Below are 18140 nucleotides of genomic sequence, written 5' to 3'. Positions count from 1 at the left end.
TCTCTGACAGAATTACTATGTCATCGGCAAACCTCAAAGTTTTTATTTCTTCTCCATGGATTTTAATACCTACTCCGAATTTTTCTTTTGTTTCCTTCACTGCTTGCTCAATATACAGATTGAATAACATCAGGGAGAGGCTACAACCCTGCCTCACTCCCTTCCCAATCACTGCTTCCCTTTCATGTCCCTCGACTCTTATAACTGCCATCTGGTTTCTGTACAAATTGTAAATAGCTTTTCGCTCCCTGTATTTTACCCGTGCCACCTTTAGAATTTGAAAGAGAGTATTCCATTAAACATTGCCAAAAGCTTTCTCTAAGTCTACAAATGCCAGAAATGTAGGTTTGCGTTTCCTTAATTTAGCCTCTAAGATAAGTCGTAGGGTCAGTGTTGCCTCAAATGTTCCAACATTTCTGCGGAATCCACCTGATCTTCCCCGAGTTCAGCTTCTACCAGTTTTTCCATTCGTCTGTAAAGAATTCGCATTAGTATTTTGCAGCCGTGACTTATTAAACTGATAGTTCGGTAATTTTCACATCTGTCGACACCTGCTTTCTTTGGGATTGGAATTATTATATTCTTCTTGAAGTCTGAGGGTATTTCGCCTGTCTCATACATTTTGGTCACCAGATGGTAGAGTTTTGTCAGGACTGGCTCTCCCAAGGCTGTCAGTAGTTCTAATGGAATGTTGTCTACTCCCGGGGCCTTGTTTCGACTCGGGTCCTTCAGTGCTCTGTCAAACTCTTCACGCAGTATCGTATCTCCCATTTCATCTTCATCTACATCCTCTTATAATATTGTCCTCAAGTACATCGCCCTTGTATAGACCCTCTATATACTCCTTCCACCTTTCTGCTTTCCCTTCTTTGCTTAGAACTGGGTTTCCATCTGAGCTCTTGATATTCATACAAGTGGCTCTCTTTTCCCCAAAGGTCTCTTTAATTTTCCTGTAGGCAATATCTATCTTACCCCTAATGAGATAAGCCTCTACATCCTTACATTTGTCCTCTAGCCATCCCTGCTTAACCATTTTACACTTCCTGTCAATCTCATTTTTGAGACGTTTGTATTCTTTTTTGCCTGCTTCATTTACTGCATTTTTATATTTTCTCTTTTCATCAATTAAATTCAATATTTCTTCTGTTACCCAAGGATTTCTACTAGCCCTCGTCTTTTTACCTACTTGATCGTCTGCTGCCTTCACTACTTCATCCCTCAGAGCTACCCATTCTTCTTCTACTGTATTTCTTTCCCCCATTCCTGTCAATTCCTCCCTTATGCTCTCCCTGAAACTCTGTTCAACCTCTGGTTTAGTCGGTTTATCCAGGTTCCATCTCCTTAAATTCCCACCTTTTTGCAGTTTCTTCAGTTTTAATGTACAGTTCATAACCAATAGATTGTGGTCAGAATCCACATCTGCCCCTGGAAATGTCTTACAATTTAAAACCTGGTTCCTAAATCTCTGTCTTACCATTATATAATCTATCTGATACCTTCTAGTATCTCCGGGATTCTTCCATGTATACAACCTTCTTGTATGATTCTTGAACCAAGTGTTATCTATGATTAAGTTGTGCTCTGTGCAAAATTCTACCAGACGGCTTCCTCTTTCATTTCTCTACCTCAATCCATATTCACCCACTATGTTTCCTTCTCTCCCTTTTCCTACTCTCGAATTCCAGTCACCCATGACTATTAAATTTTGGTCTCCCTTGACTACCTGAATAATTTCTTTTATCTCATCATACCTTTCATCAGTTTCTTCATCATCTGCAGAGCTAGTTGGCATATAAACTTGTACTACTGTAGTAGGCTTGGGCTTCGTATCTATCTTGGCCACAATAATGCGTTCACTATGCTGTTGGTAGTAGCTTACCCGCACTCCTATTTTTTTTATTCATTATTAAACCTACTCCTGCATTACCCCTATTTGATTTTGTATTTGTAACCCTGTATTCACCTGACCAAAAGTCTTGTTCCTCCTGCCACTGAACTTCACTAATTCCCACTATATCTAACTTTAAGCTATCCGTTTCCCTTTCTAAATTTTCTAACCTACCTGCCTGATTAAGGGATCTGACATTCCACGCTCTGATCCGTAGAATGCCAGTTTTCTTTCTCCTGATAACGGCGTCCTCTTGAGTAGTCCCCGCCCGGAGATCCGAATGGGGGACCAAAAAATAAAAAATAAAAAAAAAAAAAACCCTTTCCTTTTTATAAGTATGTCTTCTGCTGTTCATCGATATAATGAAGTGAGCTGATATGCCCTTTTGTTACCTGAAAAGATGTACCTATTACATACAACGTAATTTTTATGTAATTTTCGTAACTATAAAATACTTTTTGATTACCGGTCGTGGATGCTGAATAGCCAGAACCAAGTGCAAGAACAGTTTGGAACACATGTAAAATAGGCGAGCGCAGTGAACGAAATGAACAACTGGATACTGAACTAACTAGGAACAGTCGGCAGTAGAACGGACACAGGTGGTCATGCGAAGAACAACGAGTGCGGCTGAGGGAGACCGAGACTGAGACGAGGACACAACCGAAGCTGGAACGAGAACTGCCGAAGTGACCGCTGCGTCTGAAGTGAACTAGTGAACTACGAACCGATCGTTCCTCGTTCATGGGAACTATAAGTAGACCGCCGTGACCGAAGTGAACTATGAACCGATCGTTCCTCATTCCCAGGAACTCTATAAGTAGACTGCTGCGACCGAAGTGAACTATGAACATATCATTCCTTGGAATTTGTTCCTCGGTCCTTTCGTTCATCTTGGTGAACCGTTCCTTTGCACCCGTTCGTTCGCGAACTACCCATCTCTAGTAGTATCATGTACAAGAGGTGTAGAAGGGCAACACATTGGCGGAACTGTCACTTGTACTCAGTTGATTCATGTGAAAAAGTCTTTGACATGATTATGGCCGCACGACAGGAATTAAGAGACTGTGAGTGCGGAATGGTAGTTTGAGCTAAACACATGGACTTTGCATTTTGGAAAACATTATGGAATTCAATATTCCAAAATCTACAGTGTCAAAACTGTGCTGAGAATACCAGATTTCAGGCTTTACCTCTCACCATGCACACCGTAGTTGCTGACAGCCTTCACTTAGTGACCAAAGCATCAGTGTTTGTGTATAGTTGTCAGTGCTAACAGACAAGCAGCAGAGTGAAATAACTGCAGAAATCAATGTGAGATGTATGACAAACACATACATTAGAACAACACAGCATAATCTGGTGTTAATGGGCTATGGCAGCACATGAGTGCCTTTGCTAACAGCACAACATCACCTGCAGCACTTCTCCTGGGTTCGTGACCATATTGGTTGCACCATAGATGACTGAACCATATCCTGGCCAGATGAGTCCTGGTTTCAGTCAGTAAGAGCTGATGGTAGAGTTCAACTGTGGCGTAGACCTCAAGAAGCCGTGGACTGGGTTCGAGTGTGGCACAGACTCCACGAAGCCATGAACCCAGATTGTCAACAAGACACTGTACAAGCTGGTGGTGGCTCTGTAATGGTGTGTACTATGTGAATTTTAAAATTTTCCTGGCGAATTGACTGTTCAAACAAATTTCGGGCTTGCAGCTATTGAACGACGACCGGCTGCAAGCCCGAAATTTGTTTGAATTGTGTGTATTATGTTTATGTGGAATGGCCTGGTCCAAATGAACTGATCATTAACTGGAAATGGTTATGTTCAGCCGAATGGAGACCATTTGCAGTCATTCAAGAACTTCATCTCCCCAAACACTGATGGAATTTTTATGGATGGCAGTGCACTTTGTCACCAGCCAACAGCAGTTAGCTATTGGTTTGAAAAACATTCTGGACAATTTGAGTGAATGATTTGGCCACCCATTTTGCCCAACATGATCCCACTGAACATTTATGGGACATAATCAAGAGGTCAGTTTGTACACAAAATCCTGCACCGGCAACACTTTCACAATGATGGATGGCTGGAGAAGCAGCACGGCTCAGTATTTATGCAGGGGACATTCAGTGACTTGAGCCCATGCCACATAGAGTTGTTGCACTACATTAGGCAAAAGGAGGTCCAACATGATATCGGAAGTATCCCATGACTTTTGTCACCTTGTTGTATGAGGGGATGTTCAAAGGTAAAAGTATGGAACCACACTGTAGGTATAATTTAAGTCTTTATTCAAAAGTAATTATCAGAGGCCTGTGCACAACTATCCCACTGTTTCACAAGCCAAAAGATCCCCTGTTCCCAGAATTCTTGTTTCTGTGACAGGAGCCCAGTTCTCCACTGCGTCCTTTAGTTTGCTGTCAGAGTTGTAGCACCTCTGTCTGATGTTGTTTTAGGAGACCAAGCTCTTGGAAGTTGCAGGGCTACATGTCCGGGTTATAGAGGGGATGTGAGGGGATGTTCAAGCTATCCCCATTTAATGGCCTTGGCCATTAAACTTGGTGGCACTACATTCGCGTCCCTAGATGTCTCACTATGTTATCTGAAAATGTAAATTTCAACCAGTTTGTTTGTTACGACATTTTGTACCTTTTCGTTTGAATGGTTCTTATATTTAGTTCTGAGAATATTTTCCATATTTCCAGAGCAAAGAAGCAGTCATTCCCTTTTTCAAGCTGGCAAGAACAGTATGTTGATAGATAGTTAAAATAGTGATATCCTGACAAAAGTTTTGGATATAGCTCTGGAAAGAGCATTTGCTAATGAATTAAGCCATATCAAACAATTCAAAAATTCCAGAATGTTTCCACTGTGGCTAATGGGTATCATGTTACACTTTGAATATCCTAGTCTTGATGGTTGTGGCTGTTCATGATACTTATGTGCATGAACATGACATTATAAAAATGTTTCAAAAACTTAGAAAACGTATTATATAGTATGGCTTCAAGATATTTCACAAGTCAGGGTTGAAGTTGTGTTACTTAAAAAGTTTTTTTTGGGTGCATACTAGTAAGCAAATCTATAATATTTTTATTGAGAAAAACTTAATCTCTCAAGTATCTGTTCTAAGTGATATCAGTCACTTAGTGCCTAGCAAGAGGACTATTGTGCATGTTTCAGGTAGAGATTATTTTGCAAAATACCGCTTGCTGTCTAACTTGAAAACTATTGAAGTTGTTAGAGATTATGCTCTAAAAATCGGACAGCTTAGACAATAGTTTGGAACTGCCGGTAATTTTATTCAGTTTTCACAAAAATCCTCGACAATTTAAGCATTGTGTAGGATTGAAAATTAAAGGACAGCAATGAATACCATAAGACAAGCAAATCAACAGGTTGTAACTTATGATATAGATTTAATGGCTAGGATGGAAAATAAACTCAGAGAATACAAATGAAAATGAAGACAGCAATGGAATTGGAAGTCATACAATAGAGACATACTACAGGAAGCTTTTAAGAAAGTGTTGTTGACTGACTGTAGAACAATTCTACTGCTTTTAATGTTCATTTAGGATAAGGACTGAAAGGAGAAATTAAGAGAGTTACAGCTTGTACTAAGGCATACAGGAAATTATTTTTTCCTCAGTCCACTTGTGATTGGAGCAGCAAAGGACATATTGTAAGACTCAAAAACTGTTTCTTTTGACAAAAATGTATCATGTCCCCAGGACTAAATTTGAGAGGAAGTACACCAAACTTCACATACATCAAATGTCAGCAATGTTGAACTTAGTCAAGAATGCCGCCCTATTGCTGATTGCACATATGAACTGTCATTTTTGACTTCGAAATGTGTGAGTCCGCAGCTCGTGGTCTAGCGGCTAGCGTTGCTATCTCTGGATCACGGGGTCTTGGGTTCGATTCCCGTCCAGGTTTGGAATTTTCTCTGCTCAGGGATTGGGTGTTTGTGTTGTCCTCATCATTTCATCATCATCCTTTGGAAAATGGCTAAATTGGACTGTGTAAAGATTGGGACTCTGTATGGGTGCTGATGTCCGCGCAGCTGAGTGCCCCACAAACCAGACATCATCATCATCATCATCGTCATCATCAAAATGTGTGGGAATCAGCAATCCAAGGGAAGATGTGGTTTCATTGACACCTTTCATACCGCCACGCGACACCATTTCGTGTCAATATTGGGCAGCAGTATATCTGAAATGTTTCCCTCGGCCACTCATAAGAAAACTACATGATTTCAATGCTGGACATTGCGCTCCTGGCTGCCACCACAGAGGCAACAAAAAAGGGGTAAATTTGGGTGAGAGAGGGTGTGATGATCTTCTCATCATGTGACATCCCCACAGTGGCATTGGTCAGAGTTGTGGTGAAATTTGGTGGCAGTGTGACATCATTGACCCACCTTACATCTCGCATGAACTTTTCTGCATCTGTTGACATTTTGTTGTTTGAAGTGTCATCAAGCCCGAGGGTAACGTTGCAGGGCACCACGCTTTTGCACTATTACAGGGGGAGGTTGTAGGCACTTTTCAGCTAAATTTTAGTCTTCTCCATTGCAATGGGTGACAGTTATGGGGTTTTAAAAAGTCACCCTTTTATTGTGTTGCCCACTGTATATACATTAACCTTCTTTGTGTGTGTGTGTAAAAGAATTCAGTTAAAAAAACGAATTTACATTTTGTTTCAGAGTTAATATCATTGGAGAACACATAGATTACTGCGGCTACTCTGTGTGTCCCATGGCAATTCAGAGGGATATTTTAATGGCTGTTAGTCCATCAGAAAGCAAGATGCTGCAGCTGTGTAATACTGACTCCACATGTGAAGATTTAACATGCTGTATTGACAATATCATGTAAGCATTCAAGCAGTAGAACTAATGTTACATAATGGATAATCTCAAAATGAGTAATTATAATAACATGTTTCATCATCATCATCATCATCATTTAAGACTGATTATGCCTTTCAGTGTTCAGTCTGGAGCATAGTCCCCCTTATAAAATTCCTCCATGATCCCCTATTCAGTGCTAACATTGGTGCCTCTTCTGATGTTAAGCCTTTTACTTCAAAATCACTCTTAACTGAATCCAGGTACCTTCTCCTTGGTCTGCCCCGACTCCTCCTACCCTCTACTGCTGAACCCATGAGTCTCTTGGGTAACCTTGCTCCTCCCATGCGTGTAACATCACCCCACCATCTAAGCCTGTTCGCCCTGACTGCTACATCTATAGAGTTCATTCCCAGTTTTTCTTTGATTTCCTCATTGTGGACACCCTCCTGCCATTGTTCCCATCTACTAGTACCTGCAGTCATCCTAGCTACTTTCATATCCGTAACCTCAACCTTGTTGATAAGGTAACCTGAATCCACCCAGCTTTCACTCCCGTACAACAAAGTTGGTCGAAAGATTGAACGGTGCACAGATAACTTAGTCTTGGTACTGACTTCCTTCTTGCAGAAGAGAGTAGATCGTAGCTGAACGCTCACTGCATTAGCTTTGCTACACCTCGCTTCCAGTTCTTTCACTATGTTGCCATCCTGTGAGAATATGCATCCTAAGTACTTGAAACCATCCACCTGTTCTAACTTTGTTCCTCCTATTTGGCACTCAATCCGTTTATATCTCTTTCCCACTGACATTACTTTCGTTTTGGAGATGCTAATCTTCATACCATAGTCCTTACATTTCTGATCTAGCTCTGAAATATTACTTTGCAAACTTTCAATCGAATCTGCCATCACAACTTAGTCATCCGCATATGCAAGACTGCCACTTTTGTGTTCACATATCTTAATCTTGCCCATCCAGTCTATTGTTTTCAACATGTGATCCATAAATAATATGAACAACAGTGGAGACAGGTTGCAGCCTTGTCTTACCCCTGAAACTACTCTGAACCATGAACTCAATTTACCGTCAACTCTAACTGCTGCCTGACTATCCATGTAAAGACATTGAATTGCTTGCAAAAGTTTGCCTCCTATTCCATAATCTCGTAGAACAGGCAAAACTTCCTCCTAAGAACCCGATCATATGCCTTTTCTAGATCTATAAAGCATAGATACAATTCCCTGTTCCATTCATAACACTTTTGCATTATTTGCCGTAAGCTAAAGATCTTGTCCTGACAACCTCTAAGAGGCCTAAACCCACACTGATTTTCATCCAATTTGTCCTCAACTAATACTTGCACTTTCCTTTCAACAATACCTGAGAAGATTTTACCCACAACGCTGATTAAAGAGATACCTCTGTAGTTGTTACAATCTTTTCTGTTTCCATGTTTAAAGATTGGTGTGATTACTGCTTTTGTCCTGTCTGATGGAACCTGTCCCGACTCCCAGGCCATTTCAATTATCCTGTGTAGCCAATTAAGACCTGACATTCCACTGTATTTTATGAGTTCCGACTTAATTTCATCCACCCCAGCTGCTTTATCGCAGTGCAATCTATTGACCATTTTCACCATTTCCTCAAATGTGATCCTATTTCCATCATCATTCCTATCCCATTGTACCTCGAAATCTGAAAAATTACTGATCGTATTTTCACCTGCATTGAGCAACTCTTCAAAATATTCCCTCCATCTGCCCAAGGAATCCACAGGATTCACCAGCAGTTCTCCTGACCTGTCCAAAATACTTGTCATTTCCTTCTTGCCTCCCTTTCGAAGACTGCTAATTACACTCCAGAATGGTTTTCCAGCAGCTTGACCCAAAGTCTCCAACCTGTTTCCAAAGTCTTCCCAAGATTTTTTCTTGGATGCTGCAATTATCTGTTTGGCTTTGTTTGTTTCTTCATCATAACTTTCTCTGTCTACCTGAGTTCTAGTATGTAGCCATTTTTGATACGCCTTCTTTTTCCTTTTACAGGCTGCCTTGACTGTGTCATTCCACCAAGCTGTTTGCTTCATCCTACCTTTACACACTACTGTTCCAAGACATTCTGTAGCCACTTCTAGTACTGTGTCCCTGTACCTTGTCCATTCCTTTTCCAATGACTGTAGTTGACTACATTCAACTAACTGGTACCTTTCGGAGATCACAGTTATGTACTTGTGCCTGATTTCCTTATCCTGAAGTTTCTCCACTCTTATCCTCCTACATATGGACCTGACCTCCTGCAATTTCGGCCTCACAATCCCAATTTCACTGCAGATTAAATAATGATCAGTGTCATCAAAGAATCCCCTGAATACACGTGTGTCCCTCACAGCCTTCCTGAATTCCTGATCTGTTATTATACAGGGTGATTCAAAAAGAATACCACAACTTTAGGAATTTAAAACTCTGCAACGACAAAAGGCAGAGCTAAGCACTATCTGTCGGTGAATTAAGGGAGCTATAAAGTCTCATTTAGTTGTACATTTGTTCGCTTGAGGCGCTGTTGACTAGGCGTCAGCGTCAGTTGATGCTAAGATGGCGACCGCTTAACAGAAAGCTTTTTGTGTTATTGAGTACGGCAGAAGTGAATCGACGACAGTTGTTCAGCGTGCATTTCGAACGAAGTATGGTATTAAACCTCCTGATAGGTGGTGTATTAAATGTTGGTATAAACAGTTTACAGAGAATGGGTGTTTGTGCAAAGGGTAAAGTTCTGGACGGCCGAGAACGAGTGATGAAAATGTAGCACACATCCAGCAAGCATTTGTTCGCAGCCCAGGAAAATCGACTCGCAGATCTATGTTAAGGATATGGTGTTTCGGCCACCTCTCCCAGCCACCATTGATGATTTGAAACGAGAAATAACAGCAGCTATCCAAACTGTTACGCCTGATATGCTACAGAGAGTGTGGAACGAGTTGGAGTATCGGGTTGATATTGCTCGAGTGTCTGGAGGGGGCCATATTGAACATCTCTGAACTTGTTTTTGAGTGAAAAAAAACCTTTTTAAATACTCTTTGTAATGATGTATAACAGAAGGTTATATTATGTTTCTTTCATTAAATACACATTTTTAAAGTTGTGGTATTCTTTTTGAATCACCCTGTATAGTCAATGACAGATCTGGTTCCCCTGCCTTCCCAAGTATACCGGTGAATGTTCTTATGTTTAAAAAAGGAGTTGTGATTACTAAGCCCATACTGGCACAGAAATCCAAGAGTTGTTTCCCATTCCTGTTGGCCTCCATATCCTCTCCAAATTTACCCATAACCTTTTCATACCCTTCTGTTCGATTTCCAATCCTGGCATTAAAATCACCCATGAGCAGAACACTGTCCTTGTCCTTTACTCTAACAACTACATCACTGAGTGCCTCATAAAAACTATCCATATTATCTTGATCTGTCCCTTCACAATGTGAATATACTGACACAGTCCTAATTTTCTTGCTAGACACTGTCAAATCTATCCACGTCAGTCGTTCATTTACATACCTTATTGCAACTACGCTGGGTTCCATTTCTTTCCTGATGTAAAGCCCTACACCCCATTGTGCTATTCCTGCTTTGACTCCTGACAGGTAGACCTTGTATTCTCCCACTCCCACTTCCTCTTCTTTCTCACCCCTTACCCGAATGTCACTAACAGCTAAAACGTCCAGCCCCATCTTACTTGCAGCCTCTGCCAGCTCTACCTTCTTCCCAGAGTAGCCCCCATTGATATTAATAGCTCCCCATCTCGTTACCATTTGTTTGCCAAGTCGTATCTTAGGAGTGCCTGGTTTTTCAGTTAGAGGTGGGACTCCGTCACCTCCAAAAGTCCGAGGCATTTTGCTCTGATTGTTGCTAACATCATATTTAAAGTACCAGGGAAGCAGGTTGCTAGCCTTACTTGCCCCGAGTCCCATTGAGTTTTCCCCTAACGGTTGAGTGGCTAACCGGTGGATTTGGTAGACTTTGCCGTATGAGCACAAAGGTGACCACGACTCAGAATATGTCCGAGATGCCCAGCCTTATTCCAAAGTAACTGGTATCCCGACTGTCGGGACCACTTACTTGGCCACTCATACGTTGCCCGTGGTTCATGAACTAGGACATGACTACAGGAACCCACACCATGAACCACAATAACATGTTTGTTGCAATATATTTGTAATGTATTCGTATATCAATAATTTATTACAAGAAGGCATGAAAAGACTGTTAACATAATTTCATAGCAACATGATGAGTGATTATTGAAATGGCTTATTGTGGACATGTATAAATATTTATAAGACTTAGTTTGGTGTCTTCACATGAAAAATTATTTTCATCCAGCCTGAATATCCCATTGTTTGATTTTATTAATCAGTTGATTTATTTGAAAAATCAGATTATCTGAATTTTAAAAATACAGCATTATTCTCACTTCAGAAATACTGCTGAATAGTAATAAACATAACTGATTTGTTTGCTGTTTTGAACAATTGCATTATGCCATTTTCAGGATTAAAATTTTAGAAATTAATGTTTTTATGTGTTATTTTCTTGCCTTTGTCATGGCATTTATATATGTGCTGTTCAAAGTCCATTTTTTTCCCTCTAGAATTGAAGTAGAAAAGGGCAAACCTCCAGAATGGTACAATTACTTCCTGTGTGGTGTGAAAGGAATTATGGATATTCTGCCAGACAAGACTTCAGTTGGAATGAATGTAGCAGTTACTGGTAATATTCCCTGGGGTTCTGGTTTATCCAGTTCAAGTGCACTAGTAAGTGCTGCAGCACTTGCAACAGCTCATGCAAATAAGGTAGATAAAATGATAATTATGCAGTTAAATACTGTGATTGCCTATAACTACATTTCTTTATAAATCTCTGTGTGCTTTCAGCTTAGTATGAAAAAAGTGGAGATTGCAGCATTATGTGCCCATGCAGAGAGGTATATCGGAACACAAGGTGGTGGTATGGACCAAGCAATAGCATTCTTAGGGTCGAAAGGTAATTTGGAGTGTCTCAGTTCACATTTTTTACATCTTCTGTGTGATAGGTTGTAATCATTGAATTTTAATTAGGCAAAAAGACCACAGTGTCTGCATTAAAGGAATTAGCAAGGCAGTTGATTTGTTACTGAAGTTCTATTTCTGTAATAAATTTTTTAGTGGCATGTTGTATAATCGTAGTAATGGGATAATCATTTTGTCTGTAACTCCTGGAATGTTGTTTATTTGCAAAGGCACAAGCATATTACTGGTCCCCCCCAATTAACTACATTGAGGAGTATGCGGAGAATATATGGAGAAACAGATTTAAGTTTTAGGAAGAACTCCGCTTACAGCAGGTTAAATTGTTGTTTATTGAAACATGACCATTTTTGTGTCTTTAACCGACATCATCAGGTGAACCTAGGTGGTAAAAAGCAAAGTACAGAGTCACCACATTTTGCAGATATTAAAATTAGTGAAGGAATGTCTTAAATATATTCACAACATTAAAATATCTGCTGCGGTTACTTGGGGTATAAAATAGTTTTCAGATTAAAGTTCTTGCAGATGGAAAATGATGAACGTAGTAGAAAATTTAGACGTATGAGAGATTATTCAAAAGCAGCAACTTCTTCAAAAATGTGAAAAAACCAGTAATTCTGCACCAAGGATTTAAGATGAAGTACATTTCTGTGGAGAAATTGTAGTGTAGTATTACATAATATAATAATTTATTCATCTAAAGATCATTATACTATGGCATAAGATTTTTAAACTTAATACATTGAAAAACATGTTATGTATACAGTCATGTAAATATGTACATACTTCCAGAATAAATTTTCACTCTTCAATGGGGTGTTGCAGAAGTCTGGATTTTGGCTTGAGGGAAATTCACACTGACGCAAGTATATTTATACCATTAAACAACAGGGGGCCTGGCAGATTAAAATGGTCCATCAAACTGGGAGTTGCTCTCAGAACTTTTGCCTTTCATGGGAAAATGCACTACTGACTGAATTATCCAAGTATGACTCACCACCTGTCCTCATAACTTTACTACTGCCAGTAAATCTCTCCTATGTTTCAAACTTCACAGTAGTTCTCCAGCAAATTGTGTGAAACTAGCATTCATGAAAGAAAGGATACTGAGAAGAATTGGTGTAGCCACAGCCTAGGGGATTGTTCTAGTATGAATTTTCACACTTCATTAGAGTATGTGCTGATTTGAAACCCCCTGGTAGATATAAACTGTTTGCCAGATAGGGACTCGAATCTGGAAACTTTGCTTTTTGCAGAAAAATGGTCTATTTTGGGTTAATATTGACTTGATTACATTCGAATTCTTCAAAGAAATTAAGTATTTAGATCTGTGAATTCAGATTCCTGGTTACAGATAGCAATTAATTACTTGTGATGTAGATTTGCAACAAACTGGTACGTGCCATATATATAACAGAACTTTCAGCCACTGAGTCCAGATGTTTGGACAATTTATAAAAAGAGTGGCTAATGAGTTACATTTTCTTTATTTTTGTTTGAACTGGTTGGTGGTTCCCTATTTCTTTGTTTATGTTATAAGGGAATTTGTTGAATACCTTTGCTGCCAGAGTACATAACTCAATACAATACAGTTCATAGACAAAGAAACTGGAGTCGATAAGGAAGACATAGCGGATCCAATATTAGAGTCAGGATTTAAAAGAGCTGTGGGAGACTTAAGATCAAATAAAGTAGAAGGGATAGGTAACATTCCATCAGAATTTATAAAATAATTGGGGAAAATGTCCACCAAACGACTATTTGAGTCAAGTGTGTAGAATCTGTGAGACTGGTGACGTACCTTTGGACTTTCAAAAAATATCACCCACAAAATACCAAAGATAGCTAGGGCAGATAGGTGCAGAACTGTTGCACATTCAGCTTAAGATGTCATGCATCCAAGCTGTGACAAGAATAAGAAACATAAGAATGGGAAAGAGAACTGAGAATCTGTTAGATGCTGATCAGTTTAGTGTTAGGAAAAGTAAAGACATCAAGGATGTAGTTCCGACTTCACGCTTGATAATGGAAGCGGCGATGAAGAAAAATCAAGACACATTCATAGAATTTGTTGGCCTGGGAAAAGTATTTGACAGTGTAAAATGGTACAAGAGGTTTGAAATTCTTAGAAAAATAATTGTGAACAACTGGGAAAGATGGGTAATATACAAGGTGATTATAATTAAAGTTAAACTTCCAAACTGCCATAGAAATAATACCACTCGTCAGAATGACATCAAATTGCAACAGAATATTATCGGAGAAGGGGGAAAACGTATGGCAGAAGAAAAATAAACAGTTAAAAAATGTAGTATTAGATGGCGCTGTAAGCATCATCTACTACAAATGACAAATGAATCGTACAACAATGCCTAAGGTGTACATTTGACATTAAAGAAACTGTGCTACTCAGTGTGCATGGGTGTACAGGTGTGATACTGTTAGTTACACAAGTCTATCCACCACAGCAAGGTCATATAACATTGGATGGGAAAAATCGGTTTTTAATTGTCCTGAAGCAAAAAACCACATAAAAAGCATCAATCACATCAGTTTTTTGTTGTCCTGAGGCCAAAAACCACATAAAAAGCATCAGTCAAAATCAAAGAAGATTATTAATTTCCATGTGACTGATGCAAAACATGTTCAATGTGCTGTCCACCATTTTCTACAAAAAGCTGAAATCGAGAAACAGCATGTTCCACAACTGATCGAAGTGTTTCTGGGGCCATGTTCAGAATGTGTTGCTCAATGCGTGCCTTCAGTGCAGCTAAGTTTGCAGTCGGAACACTGAACACAACATCTTTTTGCCATCTTGCATAAAAATGAACCTAGCCACACATCCCTGCTGTTGAAGAGCTGGAATGACATGGTTGCGCAAAAGACACTCAGAGCACTTACCAGTGACGGTACAGGTAACAGGACCGGAAGCACCTGCCTCTTTGAAAAAATTTGACCCTATGATAAATGATGCTGTAAACTCACACCACACAGTGACCTTTTCAGGATGAAGTAGTACTGGTTGATTTTTGTGTGGATTTTCCGTTGCCCATATTTGACAATTCTGTGTATTGACATATCCTGTCAGATGGAAGTGGGCTTCGTCTGTCTATGAAATCTTCCACGGCCAATCATTGTCCACTTTTATGTGAGCAAGAAATTTTAAAGTAAAGGTTGCTTGTGCTGGCAGATCAACAGGAAGCAACTTGTGCACACGGGTAATTTTGAATGGATAGCAAAGAAGAATGTTTCGTAGGATTTTACACACCGTGCTCATGGGTATGTCCAATGTTTGGGCAATTCTCCATGCACTACACGTTTGCACACCACCACTCATCTCCTCCTGCACTGTTGTGGCCACTGCTTCCACTGACATTGAATCAATTCGTTTCCTTCCTCTATCAGGTTGCACACCAAAAGAACCCGTCTTTTCGAATTGCCGAATCATTTTCTCCAGACCCACAGCACTCATTGGACCAGTGCCTTTTTTCAAACCCTTCAGTGTCTGGAACCTCTGCAGAGCAACAAACTGTTGAATGGAGTGAAGTCTAGTGAGTAGAGGATATGGATTGAGAGTAAACCTATGAAAGAGAAACAGAAATTAGAGTAGCAATGAACTTCATGTCAAAATTGGGGACTACGAAGTAGACCAATTCTGCTATCTTGGAAACAAAGTAACACATAATGACGACGCAAGCGGGACTTAAAAAGCGGACAAAGAAAAGAATTGAAGTTTGTGAGATGGAGTGCTATAGAAGGATGCTGAAAATTAGGTGAACTGATAAGATAAAAAAAGGGAGTGGTGCTCTGCTCAATTGGTGAAGAAAGGCACATATGGAAAACTATGATAAGAAGGCAGCACAGGATGACAGGACTAGTGTTAAGATATCAGAGAGACCTAGAGGTAGATGTAAAGGGGAAAAACTGTAGTGGAAAACAGAAATTGGAATACATCCAGCAAATAATTTAGGATATAGGGTGCAAGCACTAGTCTGAGATGAAGAGGTTTCACAAGAGAGGAGACTGATGACTCAAAAATGTCGTCTTCTGGTGCTAGCAGGCATTCTGTCTGTGTTTAAAATTGCATAATATTATGTTTTGTTAGAATAAGACTTAAACTGTTTGTTGTGAACCAGCTGTAGGCCATTTCATCTGTCATCTGAACTGCCTGGTAAGATGGAATTTGTACCATTGATTAGTGTCCTTGTGCCATTAACGAACACTACAAGAGTTGTGCACCTAAGGTACACTATTGGTAATGTAGGGTGATCAGTAGCAACAGACTTTGTAAACTTTTCATACTGTCTTTGACTTTCGTTAGCTCTCCATGTGCTTTGCCCTATCAGCTGTACTACATCCTATGGGTGGCATGACCTTTTTAATTATCACTATGTGCAATCTGTATTGGCTTGAGATAATGCAAGAGCTACTCTCTGGACAGAAAGCATTGAACAGATAATGTTTCATCACTGCACACTTTCATAGTTGTAGCCAATTGGTGTATTTTTTGTTTCAGTGCATCTCTCACAAACCAATCCGGTTGTTTGGCCTATGTATGAAATATCACAACTCCCACAAGGAACATGGGACACCTCAACTTTTGAACACCATGTCTTCCTATACAGAATTCAGTAGGGCAGCCTGTGTAGGAGGGCAGGAGATCACTTTGCAGTGTTTCTTGAATATTTAGTGAATGTTTGAAGAAAGAGCACCCATTTAGGGCAGAAGCACTACTGACTTGAGATTTCATGCCGATTGCGATTCTGTCCAATGTGGGTGCTCTTTTCTCAAACATACACTCATCTTCCTGATCACAGACCAGAGAAATGAGAAATAACTTGTGAACCTGTTGCTGGGAATATCCATTCACTTTGAAACTGCTTTTCAGCTTTGAAAGTTCATGCTGAAGGGAATTTTTCTCTGGGACACTGTGTGCTCTTAGCACCAATGTTTTAAGATACTAGTGATTTGTAAAGATTGATAGCAATTATTGGTATGTAAATATAGATTTGTGACAATGGATCTGCAATATTCTGTGTGCCGTACTTCAGAATCAACTTCATGATGAACTAGGAATTCCAGAAATGGGAAGAAGCCATATTTTTCTATATCCATGGTTAATTAAATACTTGCATGAATGAAATTAAAAATCTCCAAAAATTGTTATAAGTCATCCTTCCTGCATTGTACACTTATCTCTAGAAACCTAGAGGTTTAAAACTTACAGAATCAAGTGCCTTGCCCTCAAAATCTCCCATAAATAAATCAGCCATTATATTGGGCAGAGGGCTTCCCATGATGACTCTGTCAGTATGTTCATGAAATTCATCACTGAATAGAAAATAAGATGACATTGGCACACAATTGAAACAGTAATCTCTTTGTCAAAATATTGGGGAATGAGAGAGGAGGAGTCTTCTAAAGGTACTGTGGTATATAGTGATACTGCATCAAAACTAACCAATACTATTAAGCCTGAGGCCACTAAGTCTCTCAATAAACTCCATGGAGTTACCTGTGTGATGGGTACACTTCCCTAAATGGTTTTAATAGTTAAGCTATATATTTAACAGAAAAATATATTGGGGAGCCAGTGGTGCTTACTATTGACTGCTTAGATGAAGGCAACATGTCTCTTGGCTCACTCATTATTATATCTGTGATAAGAGAAGGAAAGTGTCCAAAAAATGTAATCTCATAGATCCAGTAAATAAATGCCCGCGCATGTGCAGTGATGCCTTGAAACATTTATATACTGTTAATTTGGGCCAATTTTGAACACAGCTGTATAAGTCTTGTTTTTCCAGGTGGTTTGATGTTTGTGTGACCATATGTAATTCCAGCAGTTGAGAATTGTGGACAACAACACATACATGATTGATGGACACATCTGTGAAGCTTAAAGGCTGCTTGATGTTCAACATGAGGATGCCATTATTGAACAGTACATGACCCAATCAGCTCATTACTAATAGTGTCTGTTAGCTGTTTGTATAATCTTTGTGGGTTATCCACTACTTTAATGTTTTGGGAGATCTTCAAAAATCACTTGGCCTATGACTTCCAGTGGCACAATCAAATGGACATAACTGGAAGTTACTTCAATAAAGCCATTTACAGTAAAGCTCTACTGGTCATTTGAAACCTGGTTTAATGCAATGTATATGGGATGCCTTAAGAGCAAAAATAGTGATAAGGAGTACAGTAGTAGAACAGGTCAGCCATTTTAATTATGTAGGATGTGATACCACACTAGAGTATGACAAAGATATAGATAAGAAAGTAGCAAAATTTGAAAATATTTGTGAAACAATGAACAGTTCAGAAAAG

General features: G+C 39.5%; 1 protein-coding gene across 1 annotated transcript in view; it reads left to right on the top strand.

Annotated features, from left to right (window-relative positions):
- Positions 1-18140, top strand: part of LOC126259959 (N-acetylgalactosamine kinase) — an 86637-nt gene that overhangs the window by 27174 nt on the left and 41323 nt on the right. Inside the window, exons 4-6 of the mRNA XM_049957070.1 lie at positions 6606-6773; positions 11393-11594; positions 11676-11784. Of these exons, the coding sequence (XP_049813027.1) occupies positions 6606-6773; positions 11393-11594; positions 11676-11784 (479 nt within the window). The remainder of the gene's footprint in view (positions 1-6605; positions 6774-11392; positions 11595-11675; positions 11785-18140) is intronic.

The sequence above is a fragment of the Schistocerca nitens genome, chromosome 5, assembly GCF_023898315.1.
Source record: "Schistocerca nitens isolate TAMUIC-IGC-003100 chromosome 5, iqSchNite1.1, whole genome shotgun sequence".
Taxonomy (NCBI): domain Eukaryota; kingdom Metazoa; phylum Arthropoda; class Insecta; order Orthoptera; family Acrididae; genus Schistocerca; species Schistocerca nitens.
The sequence above is the reverse complement of the archived record's forward strand: the minus strand, read 5'-3'. Positions and strand labels throughout refer to the sequence as shown.